The sequence below is a fragment of the Pleuronectes platessa genome, chromosome 7 (assembly GCF_947347685.1).
Source record: "Pleuronectes platessa chromosome 7, fPlePla1.1, whole genome shotgun sequence".
Classification (NCBI taxonomy): Eukaryota; Metazoa; Chordata; class Actinopteri; order Pleuronectiformes; family Pleuronectidae; genus Pleuronectes; species Pleuronectes platessa.
Window position 1 is genome coordinate 21,295,627 of NC_070632.1, and position 21,367 is coordinate 21,316,993.

Here is a 21,367-nt window from a genome sequence, read left to right on the forward strand (position 1 = left end):
CTTTTTAAACTAACACTTTAGTAGCACTTAAATGGCACTTACTTATAGCACTTTGTAGTTTTGTTTTATTTTTAAAGGAACTGTACTTTCTTGATTCTTGTTGTTCTTGGTTTGTACCCTCGGGGTTGAGTGCACTTATTGTAAGTCGCTTTGGATAAAGGTGACAGCTAAATGAAATGTAATGTAATTTAATGATATGCTATCAGTACAGGACTCTTTTGATATTTTTTATTGTATATTTTTATTGTTTTCTATAGCTTACAAATTTGTCTGCCTGTGTGTGCATCTGTATGCAGTCCAAAAGTTATTGGGGATGCATGACAGTTTGCATGTGTATGTTGGGGGGCGCCAATTTGAAATCTTGCCTAGGTGGCCAACATTGCCAGGGCCGGCCCTGACCATTGAGCTGAGCTCCCAACTACGGTTCGGAGCCGAGACACTGGCCAGAGAAGAAAACACTTTGGAATACGTTGCTTGTTTGGTCTGCATATGTGTGCCATGAGTGATGGGTAACGTGGTGCGAAGTCGAGTTAGTTGGTTTAGGTTAGGCTACATCGCGGACATTTTACGGGCACTGAGCAACGACATGGTGAAAGCATTCGATTTAGACAGCGTGTGACAGTTCTAGGCAAATAGCTGTAGGGTTTTGTGGGATGGCAGGCTCTCATTGGCTGATGAGTTGGCGTAACAAAGGTGAATGAGGAAGGGGAGTGAAGAATACAGTGGTGGATGATAGGAGTGTCGGAGTTACAAACAAGAAGTTGGACTTTAATAAAGTTGAAAAATGATCATATTTTTATTTATTTAAAAGTTTTTGATAATGCCAAATTTTATAAACCTGATTATGATCTTATAAGTAATGGAATTATATTGTATTTCATCAGAACTCTGAGTTGATTAATGGGTTACTTATTATATATCCTTGTTCCTTATAATTCACGAGATTAGCTCGGCACCGGTTGTTTGCTGTAAAGTCCGATAAAGGTGACACACCTCACATGTGCAGTTTGCCTGTTCACATAGCCAGCAAGAGCAGGTCTCCTGAAATGGAGAGGAGCTCCTCATTGTGAGGCATGCTGTGTCAGTGAAAAATGTTCTACCTCATTAACATCATTTTATTAAATCTGTTCTGAGATGTCAATTGAAAAATGTGAAATAGAATAATGAGTAAATTGCATTCGGCATGTTTGGTTTCAGGATCCTGGTATTGTTCACAATGGGTCAAGTTTGTTTTCCCATGTTCTCCCTGTGTTGCCCTCAAGCATCTGAGGTAGATTTGACTGTCTAAAATGCCTGTAGATGTGAGTGAGATTGTTTGTTTGACTGTATGTGACTGGATGGCAAACTGTTCAAGCTGCCTTTCACCCAATATCAGCTGGGATTGGCTCCGACCCCTGTGACCTTCAAAGTATCTTACAACACTCCAACTTTGTTGTACAGAATTAGGTGACCAATAATCAAATCTCACACCTTCATTACAGTCACTTGGTCGCCATTTAAGATGCTATTTTACAGCTCCCGTAGGAAACAGGGTAAATATCTATTCATAAAATATCTCATTGGAATAAAGGTGTAGAAATGAGCTTTATTGTTTGTGTTTATCTTTGAAACAAAAGTGTGTTGCTAATGTGCTTTTTCCAATAAAGAAAATCCAATTGAGACGAATACATGTTATAGGTACTGTAAACTTACCAAAGTGATATTTTGTCTTTGCTTATCTTTCAGATGGTTAATGTTCACCCGAGTAAAATATTTTCCAGTGGATTTGTCGCGCCTTGTTTTATATCATTCCTTTGTGTCATAAACTTATATGGCCATGGGGCCATTGGCACAACTTAAGATATGAATCTCAATCAGTCTATATGTAATCAGATATGTGAATACGTAAAAGAATCTCCAAATGTGTAATGACATCTGTGAATATGTACATGGATCTGCAAATCTGTATTTAGAATGTGTTTATAATGGGATTTGCAAATATGAACAAAAAAATCAGCAAATACATATTCGGAATGTGTGTGTGTGTGTGTGTAACTGGATTTTTCATGTATTTGCATGTTTATCTTTAAATATGTAGACAAATCTGTGAACACATGCATGGAGATGAAAGGCTTAAAAGTCTAAACATTTAGCTTCAAGAGCTGAAAATCCAAGTCATCTGTTTCCGCTCATTGGCTGTTTTTTTTTACACGTGACTTTTGCTCGTAGCGATCTGCAAGTAGATGTGGAGATTTGTCTTTTTTTTCAGGAGCTGCAGCCTTCATACCACTAGGGGACTGTAGCAACTCATAATTTTAAAGGTTCAATGTGTAGGATTTAGTCTAGTGGTGAAGTTGCATGTTGCAGCCCTTCACCCTCCCCTTCCAAACATGAAAGAAAACCTTTGGTAGCCTTCAGTTGTCATACAAACTTAAAAGGTGTTTAGTGTGGACGACTGTAAAAAAGCATGGCGGCCTGTGTAGAGAGGATTCACTCCTTATGGGGCACTCACCTTGGTGAATTTACTGTTTGTCAGACCACGAACAGCAGTTAAAATGATAGAGACAGCCAGAGCACAGTGTGTCTGTTTGCAGAACTTCACGACAATAATGGCCTAATTACAAATTTGTTTAATAGTTTTATTACAATAATGGCCCCATATACGGCTCTCTGCAGAACTGCAATGTGAACTTTGATCAGAGCTCTGTATTCCCACTATGTCTCCGTAATCCACAGATTACTGCATTTATCCTCCATAAGGAGCTCAGGACCTGAGTATAAAACAGTATGGCCTCTGTCTGATCACAAGTGAGTGAGGGGACACTGAAATGGTCAGACTTTGTTTTGGCCATTCATGAAAACTATTTGCCAAACATATAAATCAGCTATACGTAGAGTAGAAAACTAAGCTGAGGTTCCGATTCTTGAAACTATATGATGGCAAATTTTACTGGTCTGTGTTTTAAGGTTTCTTTAAACTATTACAGCTTGCTTACAGGTTTTTGTTATGTTTTCTTTCATGTCAGAAAACACATTAATGCGTGAGATCGATGTGCATATTGGCCAAGCTCTTTAGACAGACTTTATAAAAAAATATTTTCAACCATTGTATGCTAATATTGGTGATGGTATCGCTGAAGGTTGCTTAATGGCCTTGTTCACGCAGGTCATGTTACTTCTTGTGATTTGCAATATGTCATTTGGCAAAAGCACCTGATTCAAAGTCAAACCGTGACGCCTCACCATGAGGAAGTTGTTGCAGTACTCATGGTTCGAGCGACAGGATCAATCCTGTGATTAGTCGTAATGTGGCAAAAAAAAATGTTCTTGTTTCTGTTCAAACAGAAAGGATGAATGACATTACTGGGTGTTTTGGGACTTAGGAGAAACCCTGTGTTGTTGATCAGTGTGATGTTAAACCTTTCAATGCTACAGGCCTATTCACTCATGTCCTTCAGTATTCACACCACATGCACACACACACACACACACACACACACATACACTCACACACACACCACTCCACTATTGTCAAGTTTGCAAAGATGGAAATGTGACTTCCTGTACAAAGTGAATTTCACAATAAACACCTTAGTAGCCACTCCTCTGTTGAATTTAGTGTGTATAAGTGAAATGGGTAAAAAGGGAACAACGTTCTAATATATAATTGGAGCCTCTGAGGCTTTAGACATAATAGGTTACGTTTTTTTTTTATTCTTAAGCCATTTCAGTAAATGAGCAGTGCCTGAGTAAATAGAAGTAGAGAGGTATTACTGTAGAAAACTGAAAATAAAATTAAAGCTGAAAGTTACTGTGATTCAGCCTTTCTACCTCTGCTAAGAGGATTACGTTTTCATCTGAGTTTCTGTGCTATTAATTTGCAAGATTACGCTCAAACTTTAAGATGGATGATCACAAAACTAGAAGGAAGTGGCAAGGGTCAGGGAAGAACCCAGTAAATGATACTGCAGATTTTGATGAGGGGGCTGCTCCAGGATTTGTTTTCACCTTCTTAAACAAAGGTTTTTGTTGATTTATCAGCGAATAATTCATGGGTCTTGATTTTTAAAAAGAAGGCTTGTTAAGAGGACTGATCTTTATATTAGTTTATATTTATATTTTCTGTTCATACAGTCTATGAAAAGTCTTTGACAGAAAAAGCATTGTGAGAGAAGCTTGTAGTGAAAAGCTCTAGGCTAAATAAGTACAATCCATTTACCATTTCGATTTTACGTTTACATCAGTGACAAGCAGAACCTGCAAGAGCTACTTAAGATGTGATGTCACAATCTCCTCTTATTGGTGGTGGGATGGTCAGTGTGTTGGGAACACATCTGCATCTGCAACAGATATCTCAGGTTCATGGACATTTCGCCCCTAACCTGTGTATCTCACCTGAGCGGGGCAGCAAAGAAGAGTTCAGCCTTCCCTTGCAGACAGGTTGTTGTTTGAGTCCAACACCAGTCTTCTGCAGAAACTACCTCACCATATGTCATCAAACTCCCCCAGAAGTCACGTTCCCTGTGTGTGCTTTTATTTTGAAGCTGTAGCACCGGTCTGCTCCTGTGTGTCTCCCTTCATCTTGACGCAGCTCGGGTTAAATCAGGCTGCGCGTTTTCGTCTCTCCAGCAGAGCCGCTGCATCACCGACAGCCACCTGTCCCTCCCTCCGCCGCCAGCTTGGAGAAAAGACGTTTATTTCATTCATTATAAGTCACTGAGGAAAGCACCATGGCGAGCAGCTTCTCCAGGATCCTGTCCTCCAAACGACAAATCGGGATTCTGTCTCTGGTGGGAGGCTCCGTGACGGCTGGATACCTGCTGCAGCACCGGGACCATGTCAGCGCCGGGATGCCCGTCCGCAGGGTGTACCCCTCCAGGTAACCGGGCCCCGTGTGTCCCTCAACTGGAGCCATCAACACCTCACACACCACCACCATCATCATCATCATCATCATCATCATCATTTACCCATCTCGTTTATTCATCATGTTCACATCTGTGTTAATGTCATCCACTGATTAGAGGCAACAATGGTCTTTAATATTAAAATATGACTTAATGTGCAGTTTAACCAAAAATATCAGCGAGCAAAATATTCCATTGTATAAGAATGATATGCACCCACAGTCTAAATAACCTTGAAATGAAGAAGCCAGCCATCACATGCTTTATCAGGTGGCATTATCACATGTATGATGTATCAGAGCATGTCAGATAAACAACCAAATCATGAGTCATGAAACAAGACGGTTTATGGCTAGAATCAAACACACGATAAATCTAAGCTTGTGTTCAAAATTTATTTTTTATTCAAAGTAAATGTAAAGGCAGTAGAAACAAATAAACTTTAATTATAATCATAATTATATAATGCAGCAGCTCGACTGTTTTTTAACCAACCTAAATTCACTCACACTATTCCGCTTCTCCGCTCCCTTCACTGGCTACTTTGAAGAAATTGTATTCTATTGATTCTTGTCGTCCTGGGTCTGTACCCTCGGGGTTGAATGCACTTATTGTAATTCGCTTTGGATAAAAGCGTCAACTAATTGAAATGTAATGTAATAATCATAATAATAATAACTAAGACAAATTTAGGTATGTCCCACTAAAAAAAATCAAAGATGGCAATTGTATGGAGTTGAGGAATAAACTAGAAAGCAGATGATTTTGCACCCAACACTGCAGTGTATTGAAGAATGTATCACAGGTTAAGAGTCTGAGGAGGGATGTGTACGTGTTCCACCACACGCTCGCCAGGATTGTAAAGTAGTGCTTGTACATATAGGCCTCCGATGAATAAAACCTTATCTGCTGCTCAGATATAAAACCCTGCCCTGGACTTGTTACATTATGCACACATCACAGCAGCCGGCACAGCTCACCATACACCAAAAGGTAATCTATTACTTGACATATTTTAGTATTCATAAAAGTGTTGACATTGGTGAGGTGTACAGTGTGTGTGTCCTCAGACCTTTACTCTGAGGTCGTCTCGGGTGTGTCTCAGTGGTTAAGGTAGCCACGCAGTCACTGTAGTGTCTCTTATCAAACTGTATTGATATAGTGACCACAAACAACCTCATAGGTCACACACCCTCAATCCTACCATACCCACATTTACATTCGTTAACCATTAATGAAAAGATACAGGTAGAAAATGTGACTTAATGGTTACGCTGGTGAGTTAAGAGTATCGAGACCGGAGGATAATTGTGTTTTTTATATTAGAATTTAAAATAACCAATAAGCACTAATAACAATAAACACTCATATCAAATAGCTTATGTCTAAGGTTATATTGGCAGTGAAATACTCAGTTGACTTTGTCTTTGCTTACTTAAAAGTACAAAGGATTCAGCACTGAAGCCTCACAAGAAGCTTCAGACCTGCAGATTTGGTTTAGTTTAATTGGAGGCTCTAAATTGTCTGTGATGTGAATGTGAGCTGGATTGGTCGTTTGTTTCTGTAAGGTGGCGCTGTGATACGCTTGCCTGATGTCAACTGGGATTGGCTTCAGCTCCCCGTAACCCTCCAAGGATACACTGTATAGATAATAATGGATCAATTTACTGAGTACGAAAAGTTGAAGAAATCATTTTATATTATATTATCTTATTGGGTTATTATTAAAAGTAAATATAGGTTCAAGTATAACACAAATGCAGTTGAGTAAAATTAACAATATTTCCCTCAAGTAGCAGAAACAGGAGATGGTCATGTAACTCTTAACTTTAATAAGTATAATTCGTTAACTTTCTGAGTGATTAAAGGGACAGTTCACAGAAAAATGAAAATTCGCAAATTCAAGTTTTTAGCCCGAATTTTCGAGCCGTGGTCGCGCATGGATCACAGAGGACCTTTAGAATAAAGACATGGTGTGTATGACCTTGTTTCAAGTCAAATTAGATTTACGGACACTTGGATTTACGGACACTTGGAGGACACCACACCAAGTGTCCGTATGGCGTCATGATCTTTTTTTTCAGTTGTTTTCTTACATCTGAAGGATCAGTCATCATTTACTTAAATTGGATTGGAATAGGCTGCAACACTGTTTAGCCCTTAAATGTTATATAATGATATATCCTTTTAAGACCTACCACTAACAGCAATATCGATTCAAACTAGAATTGCACTCATTACAGCACATACCTCCACCAAGGCTGAATTGTTCCCTAATGAAACTAGACCTAAATTCACTAGATCCAGATTTTGATTTGGCTCTGCACCCAACTCATAAATATCAGTTCCCAAAACCTCTGATGCATCCATCCATCGTTCCTACAGGACAATATGTGCCATGAGCATCTTGTGTCATTACTGAACCCTGCCACACATGCGAATGTGGCCACCTGGGTTTTCCTGGCTCAGAAAACATTGTAATGGGTTTTCTTGGCCTCTTTCTACTTGTGCTTTCTGATACAGGCATAAATTGACGGCTCATTGAAGGTAACACTTCTGAATTTATTATTGTGGAGACAAGAGAAAATAGAAATAAGGCAAGAGGCCGCAAATATTTTTAGACTGTCTACCCTTAGTATCACCAGTACAGCTCTGCTGAGTCACAGTTACTATATTATTTAATTTTGAAATGTCTTAGCCCTCCTCATATCTTGGCAGGCAGCAGGAGGAAGAAATCCATAAGCTGCTTAGTCTGTGCTGTTTCTGAACTTTTAGTTTTTTAAAGATCTAAGTGTGTTTTTTGGGATTAAACCCAGTCTTTGACAGTGGTTCCTTTTGGTTTTTCCACATCAACCTATGCTGAGGCCTAAATAGTTTGTTTGAAGAGATAAGTGACTTTGTCAAGTCAGACTCTGAATGCTTTTTTATCCACCAGCACTAAACAGATGCCACTTTCAACATCTCATGAGGATTTAAACTACTAGTTTCATATATATATCCCTCTATGCTTTCTCACAATGCCCATATGAGTGATCACACCAGCCTTGTGTCCCTGTGTGTCCAATATAATTTTTTAGAGGTCATCTTTTTGTAGCAGTGTCCCATAATCAGACAGTCACAGGTTTAATTCCCAGTTTCCTGTGTACATGACATGTGGGAGTGTCGTTGAGTGACTCACACACTCTGAACCAGCTCCATCATTAACCTTATTCTCAAACTCTCTAAAAGATCAGTGCAACATTATGTTATCTTGCATTTGTGTTTGAACAGTGCGGAGTACCCTGACCTGCGCAAACACAACAACTGCATGGCCAGTAACCTTACGCCTGCAATCTACACCAAGCTGTCTAATAAGGCCACTCCCAATGGCTACACACTGGACCAGGCCATCCAGACAGGCGTGGACAACCCCGGCCATCCCTTCATCAAGACCGTCGGCATGGTGGCAGGAGACGAGGAGACTTACGAGGTCAGACATCACTGGACCTGTTCCAACACACCAGCACACACAAACAGTTCCATGGTGCTGAGTGAAAAGAAGGGCTAGCTCAACCCGTGTGTATCATACTGATGAAACTTAAAACTTGAGTCTGATGAAACTTGAAACAACAAAAAAAGGGAATGGCAGAAAATGACAGTTAATAAACGTGTTACAAAGTGGAAAATGACTCAAGACATTGCCAAATACATTCTACTCCACGCGCAACTTCCTGTACCATGACTCTGAGCTTATGTCAGCACAGAAAGTTGTCCTGTATTTTCATATGGTTCACCTCGGGGGGTTTTTCAGGTATTTGCAGAACTGCTGGACCCGATTATCAAAGAGAGGCACAATGGCTACGACCCCAAGGTCATGAAGCACCCCACCGACCTGGACTCCAGCAAGGTAACATACACAATGAATTGAAAGATATTTCATTCTATGACTTGAACTGACATACATATATGTAAATCTCCCTACTTGTCTTAATTGCAGATCCAGTCGGGCAACTTTGATGATCGTTACGTGCTGTCCTCCAGGGTGAGGACGGGCCGCAGTATCCGGGGTCTGAGCCTGCCCCCCGCCTGCACCCGGGCAGAGCGCAGAGAGGTGGAGAGGGTGGCGGTGGACGCCCTCGCTGGCCTGAAGGACGACCTGACTGGGAGATACTACAGTCTCACCGAGATGACAGACAAGGAGCAGCAACAGCTCATTGATGTGAGTCGTGCTGGGATGTTGCTGTATGCATGGGAAGATGTCGTACAACTTGTTACAAGTCCTTTTTTTCACCAGCAACAAAACTATTTTTAGATTTCACAAAGTAGGGTTCCTGTGTTAGATAATTAAAGAAAGAGGTTCTGCTTGACTGATGCAAGACTGGGACATTGCATCAGTCAAAAACATGACAAATATCTCAGTGTGAAAAATATGAGCCTTACAAGTAGAAGACACGGACAGAGATGTCAACTTGTAAAGACAATAAGATTCAGCTCTGTTCAGAAAGAGAACTTCTGTAGAAAGTCCAGACATTTTCCAAAGTTCATGTGAGAAAATGGCTATACACGTGAACAGCACATCTTTTTTATCAGAGGATGTGGTCACAGTTTCCCTTCAAGTCCTGGACTAGTACAAAAATTCAACAATAAAATACTAACTGTGGGTGGACTGTGTCTGCCATGGCATTTTTCTCCTTAACAAAGAGAAAGATTGGCCCGATTACTGAATTCTCAGGTCTCACACCCTAGTTTCTGTCTTACAATCTGAGATTTTGTTGCCAATCCAGTCATAACCATTGTTGAAACTTCAATTCTCTGTATTTATAACAGGACCACTTCCTGTTTGACAAGCCTGTGTCTCCCCTCCTGACATGTGCAGGCATGGCTCGTGACTGGCCAGATGCACGTGGTATTTGGTAAGTGAAAAAGACCTGATGGTACAAGTAGGATAATATTGACTGCATAGAGTTGTACATTTTAACACTAGTAAGCACTGTATGCTTTAGGTGTACAGTACAGCACCGAATTAAAAAGCCAGGAAAAACTGCAACAGCACAACACTAATTAAACTATTACAGGATATTTATGTGAACTAGTTTGTTAAAAGTATTTTTGAGAAATTACTGAAATGAAAATAGTAATAATTAGTAGAATTTAACAGGTTAATGCATGATATGATTTATTGCATTACTTAAAATATTGCCAGGTAAGCTCATGTACAAATTGAAAAACAGTGGTCCGAGTATATACCCTTGTAGAACTCCTGTAAAATTCGAAATCTACAAGATTCAATCTTTTAAGGAAACTAAATCTTTCAATCTTTCAATCAAATTATCATGACCAGCAGTGTCAATGTGTTGACAGCAGTGAGGGAAAAGCAAAACAGATGTACAAAATGTATTTTAAATGTGGGTTGATCCTAGGGTAAATAATTTTATTGTGTTAATCTGGGTTATTTTGTAAATCAGGATTTAAGGATATCTTTAAAAAAAATAAGAAGGACAGAAATAAACATTTTAGTGGTAACAAAGTTAACTGAGCAGGTGAAAGTATGAGGTAATCTTGAATATTTTCTGATATACATAATGACAAAGTACTGTATTTGAAAGGAAACCCCACACTCCTGTTTCTTGCTGTCTCATTTGATTGCTTTTGTTTTCATAAATGTATATTTATTCTCACAGAACAATTTTTATTTTACCCATATTAAAATGATATAGACACATATGTAGACAGTCGATTTTTTTTAAACTACGTATTATACATCTCAGAGAATATTTTTAGGTTGTTTTCCACTTTTTAATCAGTCTTTAAAAATTCTCCCAGTTCCATTTTTTTGTATATATTCTGAGGTTATAATAATGGGAAATAAGCCCATCAAATTAAAGGGTTTCAAACAGTGAAATCCACTTGGTATTATTTGAGTCTTTGCTCAGTTGCTGAAAACTGTCAGAGTTTTTTCTTTTTATTTATGTCTTTTTTTCTATCTTTATTATCTCATGTTAACAGCAGTATTGTCATTTCCCTGTTGCTGAGCTGTGTCGGTGTATGAGCGATGCGGACAGTGCTCCCTCAGTGTGGAGTCGTCAGCCGGCCAAAATCAATCAGCAGCCTCCTTCCTCTCTGCCTCTGCCAGTCGTATCAGCCAATCCTTTCCTCTCCTTAATAATTCACCCCCCACATCATCCCTCCATCTTCTCCTCTTACAGCTCCAATGCTAGCCTTTTCTTTCGCTCACTCTCTCCCCCACTTTCCCTATTTTCCTTTTATCCATATGTCATGCTCCACTTTCCTTTCATTTTCGCTTATCATCCTCCACACTTCCAAACATCCTTTTTTGTTCCACTTTACATATATGTGTTATTTTCCCCTGTGGTTCAGATATTCTATTGGTGCTGTATTTTTACTCTGAATCTTTATCTCTCCCTCCTAATTCCCTTTCTCTCCGCTTTGCCAAATGTCTCTCCCAGACCTGCTGCCTCCAGGACCTATATCCATTACCTTATTAGGGTTATTTAACAAGTTTACTGTTGTCTGATGTTGAAATTCTTCAGTCTGGACATTTATGTATGATCAATGAATAAATAGACAAACCTACTAGCATCACCAACATAAGCTGCCTTAAATGAATTTTGTTCACGTTGTTTGTTAAACCAAACATTTTGATTTTGGTGGTCAAAGGTCAAAGGTAACTGGAACCTTATAAATCATGTTTTGGGCTTCACTCATTAACATGCTAGTGTGACACGATTGAACAAATATATCTAATACATTCAAATGATAAGGTAATGACACTTATATATCCAAATTGTCTAAAGCCAACTTCCTTGTGCTGTCACACTGTAAAAACATGTTTCTCTCCATGAACTGGGGAACTAAGCAGAGATTGTGAGCATATTTCTTGTAACATCACTCGTTTGCGGCAGAGGGGACACAATAATTCTCTAGTTTTTCTGTTACTGACAAACTGCACTCCATAAGGACATATATAAGAACAAAAGTTCTAAATCAGTACCACAGTGCAGCGTTGCAGACCACTCTGACAAACACACGAGTCAATGACCCTCAGCAGAAACAAGCATTATCCTCAATGATGGATGGTTGTTGGCCTTCTCTCTGCTCACCAGTATCACATCGCTCCCTTTATATAGAAACCCATCATCTTCTCATTAACGTATCTTACACACTTCCTCACAATAGGCTTCCAAAATACCATCTCTGTATCGACTCAGCCTTTGAAAGAAAGATTCAGATATTGATTGACTGTATATATGACTACTGTCTATATTTGGACGAGTAAATGTATTGAAGTTGTTGATAAGGTTAAAACTGTCCACACAGTCTTCAAATGGAAGGAATAAAAGCTATGTGTTCAGGTTAACAGATCAAAGCACCAGATTATATTACTGTATTTCCACCCCGGATGCACCTTGTCTTTCCTCAAATAACCTCAACACACAAGGATCAATACTGTATAATCCAGTGTAACTTTCTTGTGTGCAGGCACAACAATGACAAGACCTTCCTGATCTGGATCAACGAGGAGGACCACACCAGGGTCATCTCCATGGAGAAGGGAGGCAACATGAAGAGAGTCTTTGACAGGTTCTGCCGAGGCCTCAAGGAGGTGAGAGTGGGATTGTATGTGTGTGGAGTGTTTAACATGTTAGAATGTACATGTGTGTGGAGTGTTCAACATGTTAGAATGTACATGTGTGTGGAGTGTTTAATGTTAGAATGTACATGTGTGTGGAGTGTTAACGATGTTAGAAAGTGCATGTGATGAGATGGAAAGATGTTTAATTTGAATGAACTCTTAATTGTCTTAATATTTTTACTCTGATATGAATCCACTATGTTCCCAATCAGAGTTTTGGCAGCATATTAAACATTTAATAAAGAATACAACTACGTGAATTTTAGGCCTTAAAATTATTATATACATTTAAATATTATGTGCTGGGTTTTAAACACCTTATGTTAATGTTCATTTAACGCTTCTTTCTTTCCACTGGATCTTTTTTCAGGGAGTTATAATATAAATATATAAAAGTTTGTTAATAAGCTCACTGTTAACTACATCAGCCCAACAAGGTAACTACACTCAGCTTGGCTATGGATACTCAGAGGCTACTGTCTCTGCCTGTAGTTTGAAAGGTGATGTAGTGTATCAAGGGTTATTCTCTACTAGGGTACTTTATCTTATCTGAAGTGTAAGTAATTCTGGGACCCTGATATTCCTTCATATCTGTCGTGTTTGACATCGGTATTAATTGATTTATTAAAAAGGTCTCATAAAGCCTAGGTTGTGGAAACCTACAGAAACACTACCAACGCTCCTCAGGGTGTCACACATAAATCAGGAGAATTCTGCATCACACCTGACCAGCCTGATGTGCACAGAAGCTCATGCACAATGGTGATAGTTGTGCCAGATTCAGCCAAGTTCAACCAAGGACACAGTTTTTTTAAGTCGGAGGCCCCAGCTGTAGCAGACATACATTATCCACTCTGCTGCCATCAGATGGCTGTAGGATGTAATCAGAGAAGAGAAGAAGAACAGAATATAATTAATAAAAGTGCTAGCAGAAAAAACAAACAGCTCCCACTAGTCTTTGCCCTGCTATGGATGTAAAGCTTGTAGACAGAGGGACAAAAACACACCGGCCAAACATGGCCAGACAAACATAAATTATTTATCCAAGCAGCCGCAGTTCCGCATTACAGAAAGAGCAAAGGACAAGCAGTGCAACATTTGGTATTGAACTGTTGCAACAACTCTGAGAGACACACCTCAGTGCTTTGTTTAAATCGTTTTTATCTCCCATACTATGCCAGTCCAGTCCAGCAACAGTCCATTGCAAGACGACAACTCTCAAGTCTTTACTTGTCAGCTCTAAAGAATGAAAAATCAACAGCGACCAACAGTTTGCTGTGTTTGAACAACAGTATTTGCACATCGATCAAACGTATCAAAGGTCAAAAGATTGTTGAATGAATGAAGCACACTGTCATTGTGTTGTGACTGATCCTCTCCCTGCAAGGTGGAGCGGCTGATCCAGGAGAAAGGCTGGGAGTTCATGTGGAACGAGAAGCTCGGTTACATCCTCACCTGCCCCTCCAACCTGGGCACAGGGCTCAGGGCCGGGGTCCATGTCAAACTGCCCCTGCTGGGCAAGGTAACTCAGTAGATGTAATAGAATGAAGACAAGGTGATACTTCAGTAGATAATGTGCGATCTTTTCACTCTTTATTCTATTTGTGTTACATAATGATAGTCCCAAATGAATGCATTAGATTATCAAAGATAAGGCCTCAAAAAGCATCAACATATCTAGTCTTCTTTATCTGTTTTATTACATCTTTTATTCACAAAAGTGAAGGATGAGAAGAACTACAATTGTACTATTAAAGGCTATTGAAAACCAACAAATAGATTTTTATTAAATGAAGTGGGAAATGTTGTTGACCAAGAGTTTAAATATCTGGATTCTGCTCATTTGGAAATAAGCTCTTAATTTATTTTCTATAAATGTTGCTATGAAGATTGTTAGTGATGGATGGATGGATAGAGAGGGGGGGATTTATCAGGGCATCACACTGCTAAGTGCAGAAAACTGTGGAGAGACAGTATTAATGTCATCTGGCCTCGGAACACCTCTGGACCCCATGAGGAAGTACAAACCATCACCGGGAAAAGGGACATTTGTTTTACTTTAATTAAACTGCTGCTTTCTAAACCAACCTCAGATGGATTGTGGTTAAAGTCTTGGTAATTCCAAATACCTGCGAGAAAAACATACAGATGCAGATGGATTCAAATGTTCATCTAATTGCATTGAAACTGTGCTGAGTAGCTTTTGTCCTCCACCTTCCAGGATATCCGCTTCAGTAAGATCCTGGACAACCTGCGTCTGCAGAAGCGAGGGACAGGTGGCGTCGACACGGCTGCTGTCGGTGGTACTTTTGACATCTCCAACCTGGACCGCCTGGGACAGTCTGAGGTGAGAAACCTGTGTACAAAAATACAAAGTATATAAATCTCTACCTTTTACCTGAAGAGCAGTAAATCTTCCCATTCAATCCACCATAATAAATGTTATGCACAAACAACTTATTTGGGGCACGAGGAGAGGAGAGGAGAGGAGAGGAGAGGAGAGGAGAGGAGAGGAGAGGAGAGGAGAGGAGAGGAGAGGAGAGGAGAGGAGACTTCTTGTACATGCAGTTTGTCTTTGTTGTGTATGTGGTCATGCTGTCACGCCTGTGTTACAGAGTCATTCAGTACAATGGAGCTGTTCTCTGTCGTTGTGAGTGTGTGGTTGAATATATTATTCTGATTACATGTAGGCCGGAGATGGCTCTTCACTGCTTCTGGGTGGAGTGCAGTGTACTAATTAACAGCCAGTTTGCTGCTGATTGAGACTCACTTATCTAATTTTCTTTCTGTTACATAATATTCTCTCCCTCTAACCTCCACTTCTCTTTGTGATGTGTGGATGTCCTTAATTCAGACGGATGAACACATCAGTGCTAGAAGATGTCAAAAGAGTTTAATGTATGACGGAGCAACAAACCGTTAGAGAAAAATACACAAGGACAATAATGTTGTAGCATGTAACTTTTCATGTTGAAGGAACTGTATTTTGTCAAACTTGTTAACCTCTAACAAATCAGAATACTGTTTATGTATATAAATAGCTTTCTACTCCAGATTTTGACAAATTTGCTGGTTAAGAAGATCATTTCTTCACCTCCAGTAGCCTCCCCCTGCAGCAGCGGCACGTGGCAGTGGATGCAATATAATCTGTGCGAGTGAGAATGAGACTTCTTGCTGAGCGAAACATTTATAGTGTTGCAAGATGCTTAGCAAAGACACAGTATAATCATTTGAGCTTTGATCGACAATTCGTAGATTGCCACTGTTGCCCCATAAGATTACATTGTAACCACTATGCTGTGTCGCTGCTGCCAGCAGAGATGATCTTCCAAACGTTTTCCAAGTAGCTTGCATTTACACACCCACATATATAAGATTTAAAAATGTCAGAATTCCCATCTTCACTTTTGTTTTTATCTGTACAAAAAGAAGTGCATTTCCAAAAATGTGAGGCTATTTTTTTTCAGAGAGGGACCTCTTGAATTACACACTTTATGCTATGACAAAAAAATTGAAATCACTAATTAGCTTTAAATGATAGATGCCAAATTTATCACCTAAAAGTTCTTGAATGCTAAACGCTCATGTTTGTTAAACCCCACAGCTCCAGTTTGTGACACAGACTGTCTGTTATAAATTTGTGGTCTTCATGCCCATGTAATGTTTGGAAGCAGAGGGTGATATAAGGGGTTGTCAACTGCAACATGCAACTTCACCACTAGATGTCATTAAGCTCTACACACTGAACCTTTAAGTCATATTCAGGGTCATTTTCTCCGGAGTGCAGGGAATCTTGTCGGAACGTGTCACTTGTTTGATTTCCTGTTGCCTGTCTATCTCAACAGTCACTGTAAAAAACTATGTTTTAAAGAAATTCTTCCTGGCTCAAAGGGTATTGAGTGGTATAGAGTTGCTTTCACAGGCTCAGTATTCTCCCCATGACTAGTACAGTGATCCCTATTATTTAAATTAAATTGAGTTTCATTAAATTAGGACTATATGATTATTATCAGTCAAAAGGATATTATTTAGAGTCGATGTTTTACATTATTTACCCACCATGGATTGTTTTTCTTCTCTGGACATGTGAAAAAAGTTTTAAAACCTCATTGGTCTGTCCCTCAGGTCCAGTTGGTGCAGACCGTGATTGATGGCGTCAACTACTTAATCGAGTGTGAGAAGAGATTGGAGAAAGGCCAGGACATCAAGGTGCCCGCACCCCTCAAGCAGAAGTAGAAACCAATCCCTGACGTCTGCGCACAACCCCCTGGGCACACACACACCTGCACAAACATCCCGCTCTGTGCCCATAGATAACATAAATATCTACGTCGTCGCCTCATTTATTACTACTGTTGATCTAATCCACCGTCCTTACCCCAAAATATATTTCTCTATAATATAATCAACATATATTATAAACAGTCCCAGAATACTGCTTAAGTGTGTTGTTGGTGCATATGTAGGGTTTTAAAGTTACAGCTCATATTCCCACCTGGCTATTAAATGAGGGCAAATATTAACAAAGGATGCACAAACTCTAGCCTGTTGTAATGGAGCAAAAATGGCTGCCAGTTTGCCCGTCTCTGCATGGCCAAATGGTATCTACGGCTCTGCTTCCAAACCACTCTTGAGCCCACCTAACACCTTGCTCTACCCCGCTGCAGCCTCCTTCCTGCTGCATGTCTCCGTCTCCTCCCCTTACCCCTGTTTGTCGATCAGCCATGACTATTATCTGGTGCTTGTATAGTCCATCCATTGTGGATTGTGAAAACATAGTTACCTTAAAAACCATTTTGAGTGGATCTGAATGTAGATTAACAGTGTGAGACTGAAGAGACTCGTGGATGTGGATGTTGGGTGACACGCTGGTGTCAGACTGCAATGTCATAACACACAGTGGCCTGGGCTGGGTTCTGTACTGTAAGCAACTGAAGCAATATCATTCCAGCTCGTTAATGAATGTCACACTGTTATGTATTTTATTAAAGGAATCATCTATTTAACAGTACTTACCTCTGTCTGTGTCTCTCATTGGTTATTAAAGTGTTTTTTTCTGGTTTCTACCAGAGCAACACATATTTTGTGATATCCATCAAGCCTTATTTTACCCTGGTAATCAAGCTGGAGGAGCATTATATGTCTCTATGGGAGCGTGATTGCATCATGTCATGGGACAATGTTAAGTCAGAGGCATAACAAAACTGTATTCTGCTGAATCTTTTAAATCTGGAAAATGTATGTTAAGAATTTATAAGTCCAATGTTCTTCCAGCCCAGGTAGTGTTTTAATGTAGGAGTCATATGTTAGATGATAAAGCTGGTAATATTTTTTCATCCTGCTGTACACACATCTATTGCACATCTGTCCATCCTGAAAGAGGAATCCTTCTCTGTTATTCATTTAGTTATTTTGGGGAGATTTTCCTTCTCTGAATGGAAGGATTAAAGACTGTATGGATTGTAAAGCCCCTTGCCGCTTTGGGTTATATGAAGAAAGTTGATTTGTTTTTTACATCAAATGAAAAGACCAAAACAACAGTGAATTGAGCCTGCAACACATATTTTCTGTATTTAAAATCCTGTTAAATCTTATTTCTCTTATAGCATATCGTTGTCCATAGTATTATATATCTATTAAAACATGTCAGTGAGGCTGCACTCATTACCATGAGCATGTGTTCTGTATTTCAGGTAGGTTGAGTTAATCCCGTGCTCTGGAAACACTTAGAGCTGTAACGCTCATTGGGCAATATTCATGACACAATTTTAAATTTGTTTGCCTTCATTACATACCTGTGAGGTTGGAAAGTATTAGGGCTGCAAATAATGAACTTTTTTTTTTTTTTATCATCAATTTATCCGACAACTGTATAGTAACTGAGGAGCTACAACCAGCAAGTATGGTGTATTTGTTTTAGAAATGACTGAAACAGCAACTAGTTGATCTAATGTTTTTTTGATTGACTCAGTGATGCATTGAGTTGCAGCTTCAGAAAGTATAAGACAGTAGCTAGAAGACAGAAGGGATGGTCCAGCACATTTAGTTTGTTTCTGTCTTTTTCTGTGATTTGTTGACAGTAACTAGAAAACTATCAAATATAATAATAATGATCCTTTATGATGACTCAGTGTGAAATCTGTCCGTGAACACACAACCACAGCAAAATACTGCACTTGAGAGTGAATATGAACTTAAATTTGTATCTGTCTTGTATTATACAGTATGTGTGGAGAAGTTGTGGAGACGTTAGTGTTTTCTGTGCAGTGAAGAAAGTCTACAACAAGTGCTTTGTCCCATTGGGAATGAATGGATGTTAAGAAGGGTCTGTTGTCCGGAATACATACACACACACACACACACACACACACACACACACACACACACACACACACACACACACACACACACACACACACACACACACACACACACACCCTGTCTCGTACAGTACTCAGAGCTTGTCGCAAGCCTAATGCTGGAGACCTCTTTTCTCCTCTTCTCTCCTCCTCCTTGTTCCACATATTGCTGAAGAGCAAGTGGGTTGCCATGGCAACTACTTTACGGAGGTAGTCAGGGATCTTTCTGTTGGTGGGGGGGGGCTTTGAGGGTAACAGAGTACAAATCTCTGCATCATAGGAGAGTGTTGCACTGCTACACGCCAAAATGAATGCAGGTATCGGGGATAAGATGGGGATAGAGTTGTGATGACATCTCTGTTGCAGATCGTGTTTACATATATATATATGTCTACATATACATATTAATCTACACATTAATTCATGGCTGAGGTGCGACCAGAATCCATAAACAACAGAAATTTTTATACCCCAAAAAAATTATGGAACATTCATGAGATAAAAAAACATACTGAAGTAACTTCACTGCCTTAGCTAAAGCTCATAGGTTTGGATCAGGGGTGTCCAAACTTTTTATCCCGAGGGGCACATATAGAAAAAAATACGAAGGTCTGGGCCACTCACGCCGCCATGCCCCCCTGCCCTGGAGCGGACTGTTGACAGTGGGGGGGGTGTGGCGGCGTTCTGAGGGACAGCTGCAATACAGTGGGCAATAGTCCATCACATGACATTTTATTCAAAGCGACATACAATAGGTGCATTCAAGGGTACAAACCCAGAACAACTAGAATCAAGAAAGTACATTTCTTCAAAAATAGAGCAAAACTACAAAGTGCTATATTTAAGTACCATTTAAGTGCTACTAAATTGTTTTGTTTTTTTTAAGCGATCCAATTTTATATGGATGGCGGGCCGCAGATGGCCCGCGGGCCGTAGTTTGGACACCCCTGGTTTAGATGCTTCAAGACTGTGATAATAAAAAATTTTATATCACACAAATAAAACAACAGCTTAAAAGTGACACCAGATAAACTAGTCCTGCCAAATGCTAACTACTATCTCAGGAGTCATTCATGTGCTTAAGCTACTTTAAAATCATATTCAAAATGCAGTTAATTATAGATGAAGTCACAGAATGGAGACAAAAAGAACACATTTTGTTTGTAGTTTCTTCCCTTTGTCAGGTTACTTTAGTGTCTAAATGTTAGGTTTTACTTAAAAGGTTTTGTACCATTTCTGCACTATCTTTATTATAAAATGCAAATTTACAAATTGAGAGTTTACATCTTATAGGCTACATCTGTATACACACCTTGTTTACTCAGGTTTCTAAACACAGAGCTCTCTGCCCTGTACTCAAAGTGTGTTCAGAGGTTATGCTGTAATGCTTGTGGGTGTAATCAATGTCCTTCAAATGTTACAGATGTTTTATAAAATGCTGTGTTGTGCAAGATGCACAATGGATTATATGAACTCTATTGTACTGTACGATCACTTAAGAAGCTTTTATGTGTCGAGCAGTGTTGAGTGCTGTTGTCTTACTTGTTATAGTCGAAATACTCCAGATTCTCCAAATTCCAAATTTGTATCTCTTCAATTTTCAGGATTTCATTACTCCACTATATTTGTCTCATTCAAACTAACTCTAACACTAAGCAGTATTATTAAGAGACAGTCAGAAAGGTAAGAGGGATGTATATTCAAATGTCAGATGTGTCCCGAATATCAAAATGTGGTCATTCTCTTCAATCAGAAATAATTTGTTGAATGATTTACCAGCCTACTGAGTTCAGAGTACTTTGGACCAGAGATTGAGGGATGCTCAAAGAGCGCCTTCTGCTGGCATAGTTGTATAACAGCAGCTTTATAAAGAGGGAAACATTTCAGTTCCTACAGGAAGTACTTTACTTTGAGGTAATAGTAATAACAAACAAAACAAAAACAAACATGCTGGATACCACAGATATCCTTACACCTGAGCAGATTTCATGTTTTATTTAGTCTGATCCTTCTGTTGAGATTTTTCAAGATAGACTTAAGAACAATTCAAACTCAGACAATCGCACACAAACAGTGCACAAAACCACACAAATCATTCCAGACGGATACAACTGACAATTATTAGAAAATAGAACAAAATTGAATAAACCTTCAATGAAATTATTTTTGAAATGTTGTATCTGTCTATCTATCTATCTGTCTATCTATTTATCTGTCTATCTGTCTATCTATCTATCTATCTATCTATCTCTCTCTCTCTCTCTCTCTCTCTCTCTCTCTCTCTCTCTCTCTCTCTCTCTCTCTCTATCTATCTATCTATCTATCTATCTGCCTATCTATCTATCTTTGCTTTAGATAACATCTTCTTCATTTATTTTGTATTCTTTTGAACTTTTTTGAGTCTAGTGTAATGTGCTTGGATACAATAACTGATAATGAGAATATTTTCAACACAATCTGAACATTGAAACCATTGACTGATTGCAGGA

At 39.3% G+C, this 21,367-nt stretch overlaps 1 protein-coding gene and 2 long non-coding RNA genes across 3 annotated transcripts; 1 reads left to right on the top strand and 2 right to left on the bottom strand.

Moving 5' to 3' along the window:
* The first annotated feature begins 4,583 nt into the window (after positions 1 to 4,583).
* Positions 4,584 to 17,530, top strand: LOC128444217 (creatine kinase U-type, mitochondrial). Its single transcript, XM_053426553.1, has 9 exons — positions 4,584 to 4,858; positions 8,157 to 8,355; positions 8,677 to 8,772; positions 8,863 to 9,084; positions 9,693 to 9,778; positions 12,366 to 12,489; positions 13,907 to 14,041; positions 14,741 to 14,866; positions 16,645 to 17,530. Exons 1-9 carry the CDS (start codon positions 4,710 to 4,712, stop codon positions 16,753 to 16,755), a joined length of 1,248 nt encoding a protein of 415 aa, XP_053282528.1. The 5' UTR covers positions 4,584 to 4,709; the 3' UTR covers positions 16,756 to 17,530.
* Positions 6,702 to 8,817, bottom strand: LOC128444219 (uncharacterized). Its single transcript, XR_008339122.1, has 2 exons — positions 8,660 to 8,817; positions 6,702 to 8,372 (listed from the first exon to the last, which is right to left on the bottom strand). It is a non-coding gene; the product is annotated as an uncharacterized LOC128444219 (long non-coding RNA).
* Positions 14,091 to 20,651, bottom strand: LOC128444218 (uncharacterized). The gene is made up of 2 exons (XR_008339121.1): positions 20,421 to 20,651; positions 14,091 to 14,875 (listed from the first exon to the last, which is right to left on the bottom strand). It is a non-coding gene; the product is annotated as an uncharacterized LOC128444218 (long non-coding RNA).
* Between the last annotated feature and the right edge of the window lie 716 nt (positions 20,652 to 21,367).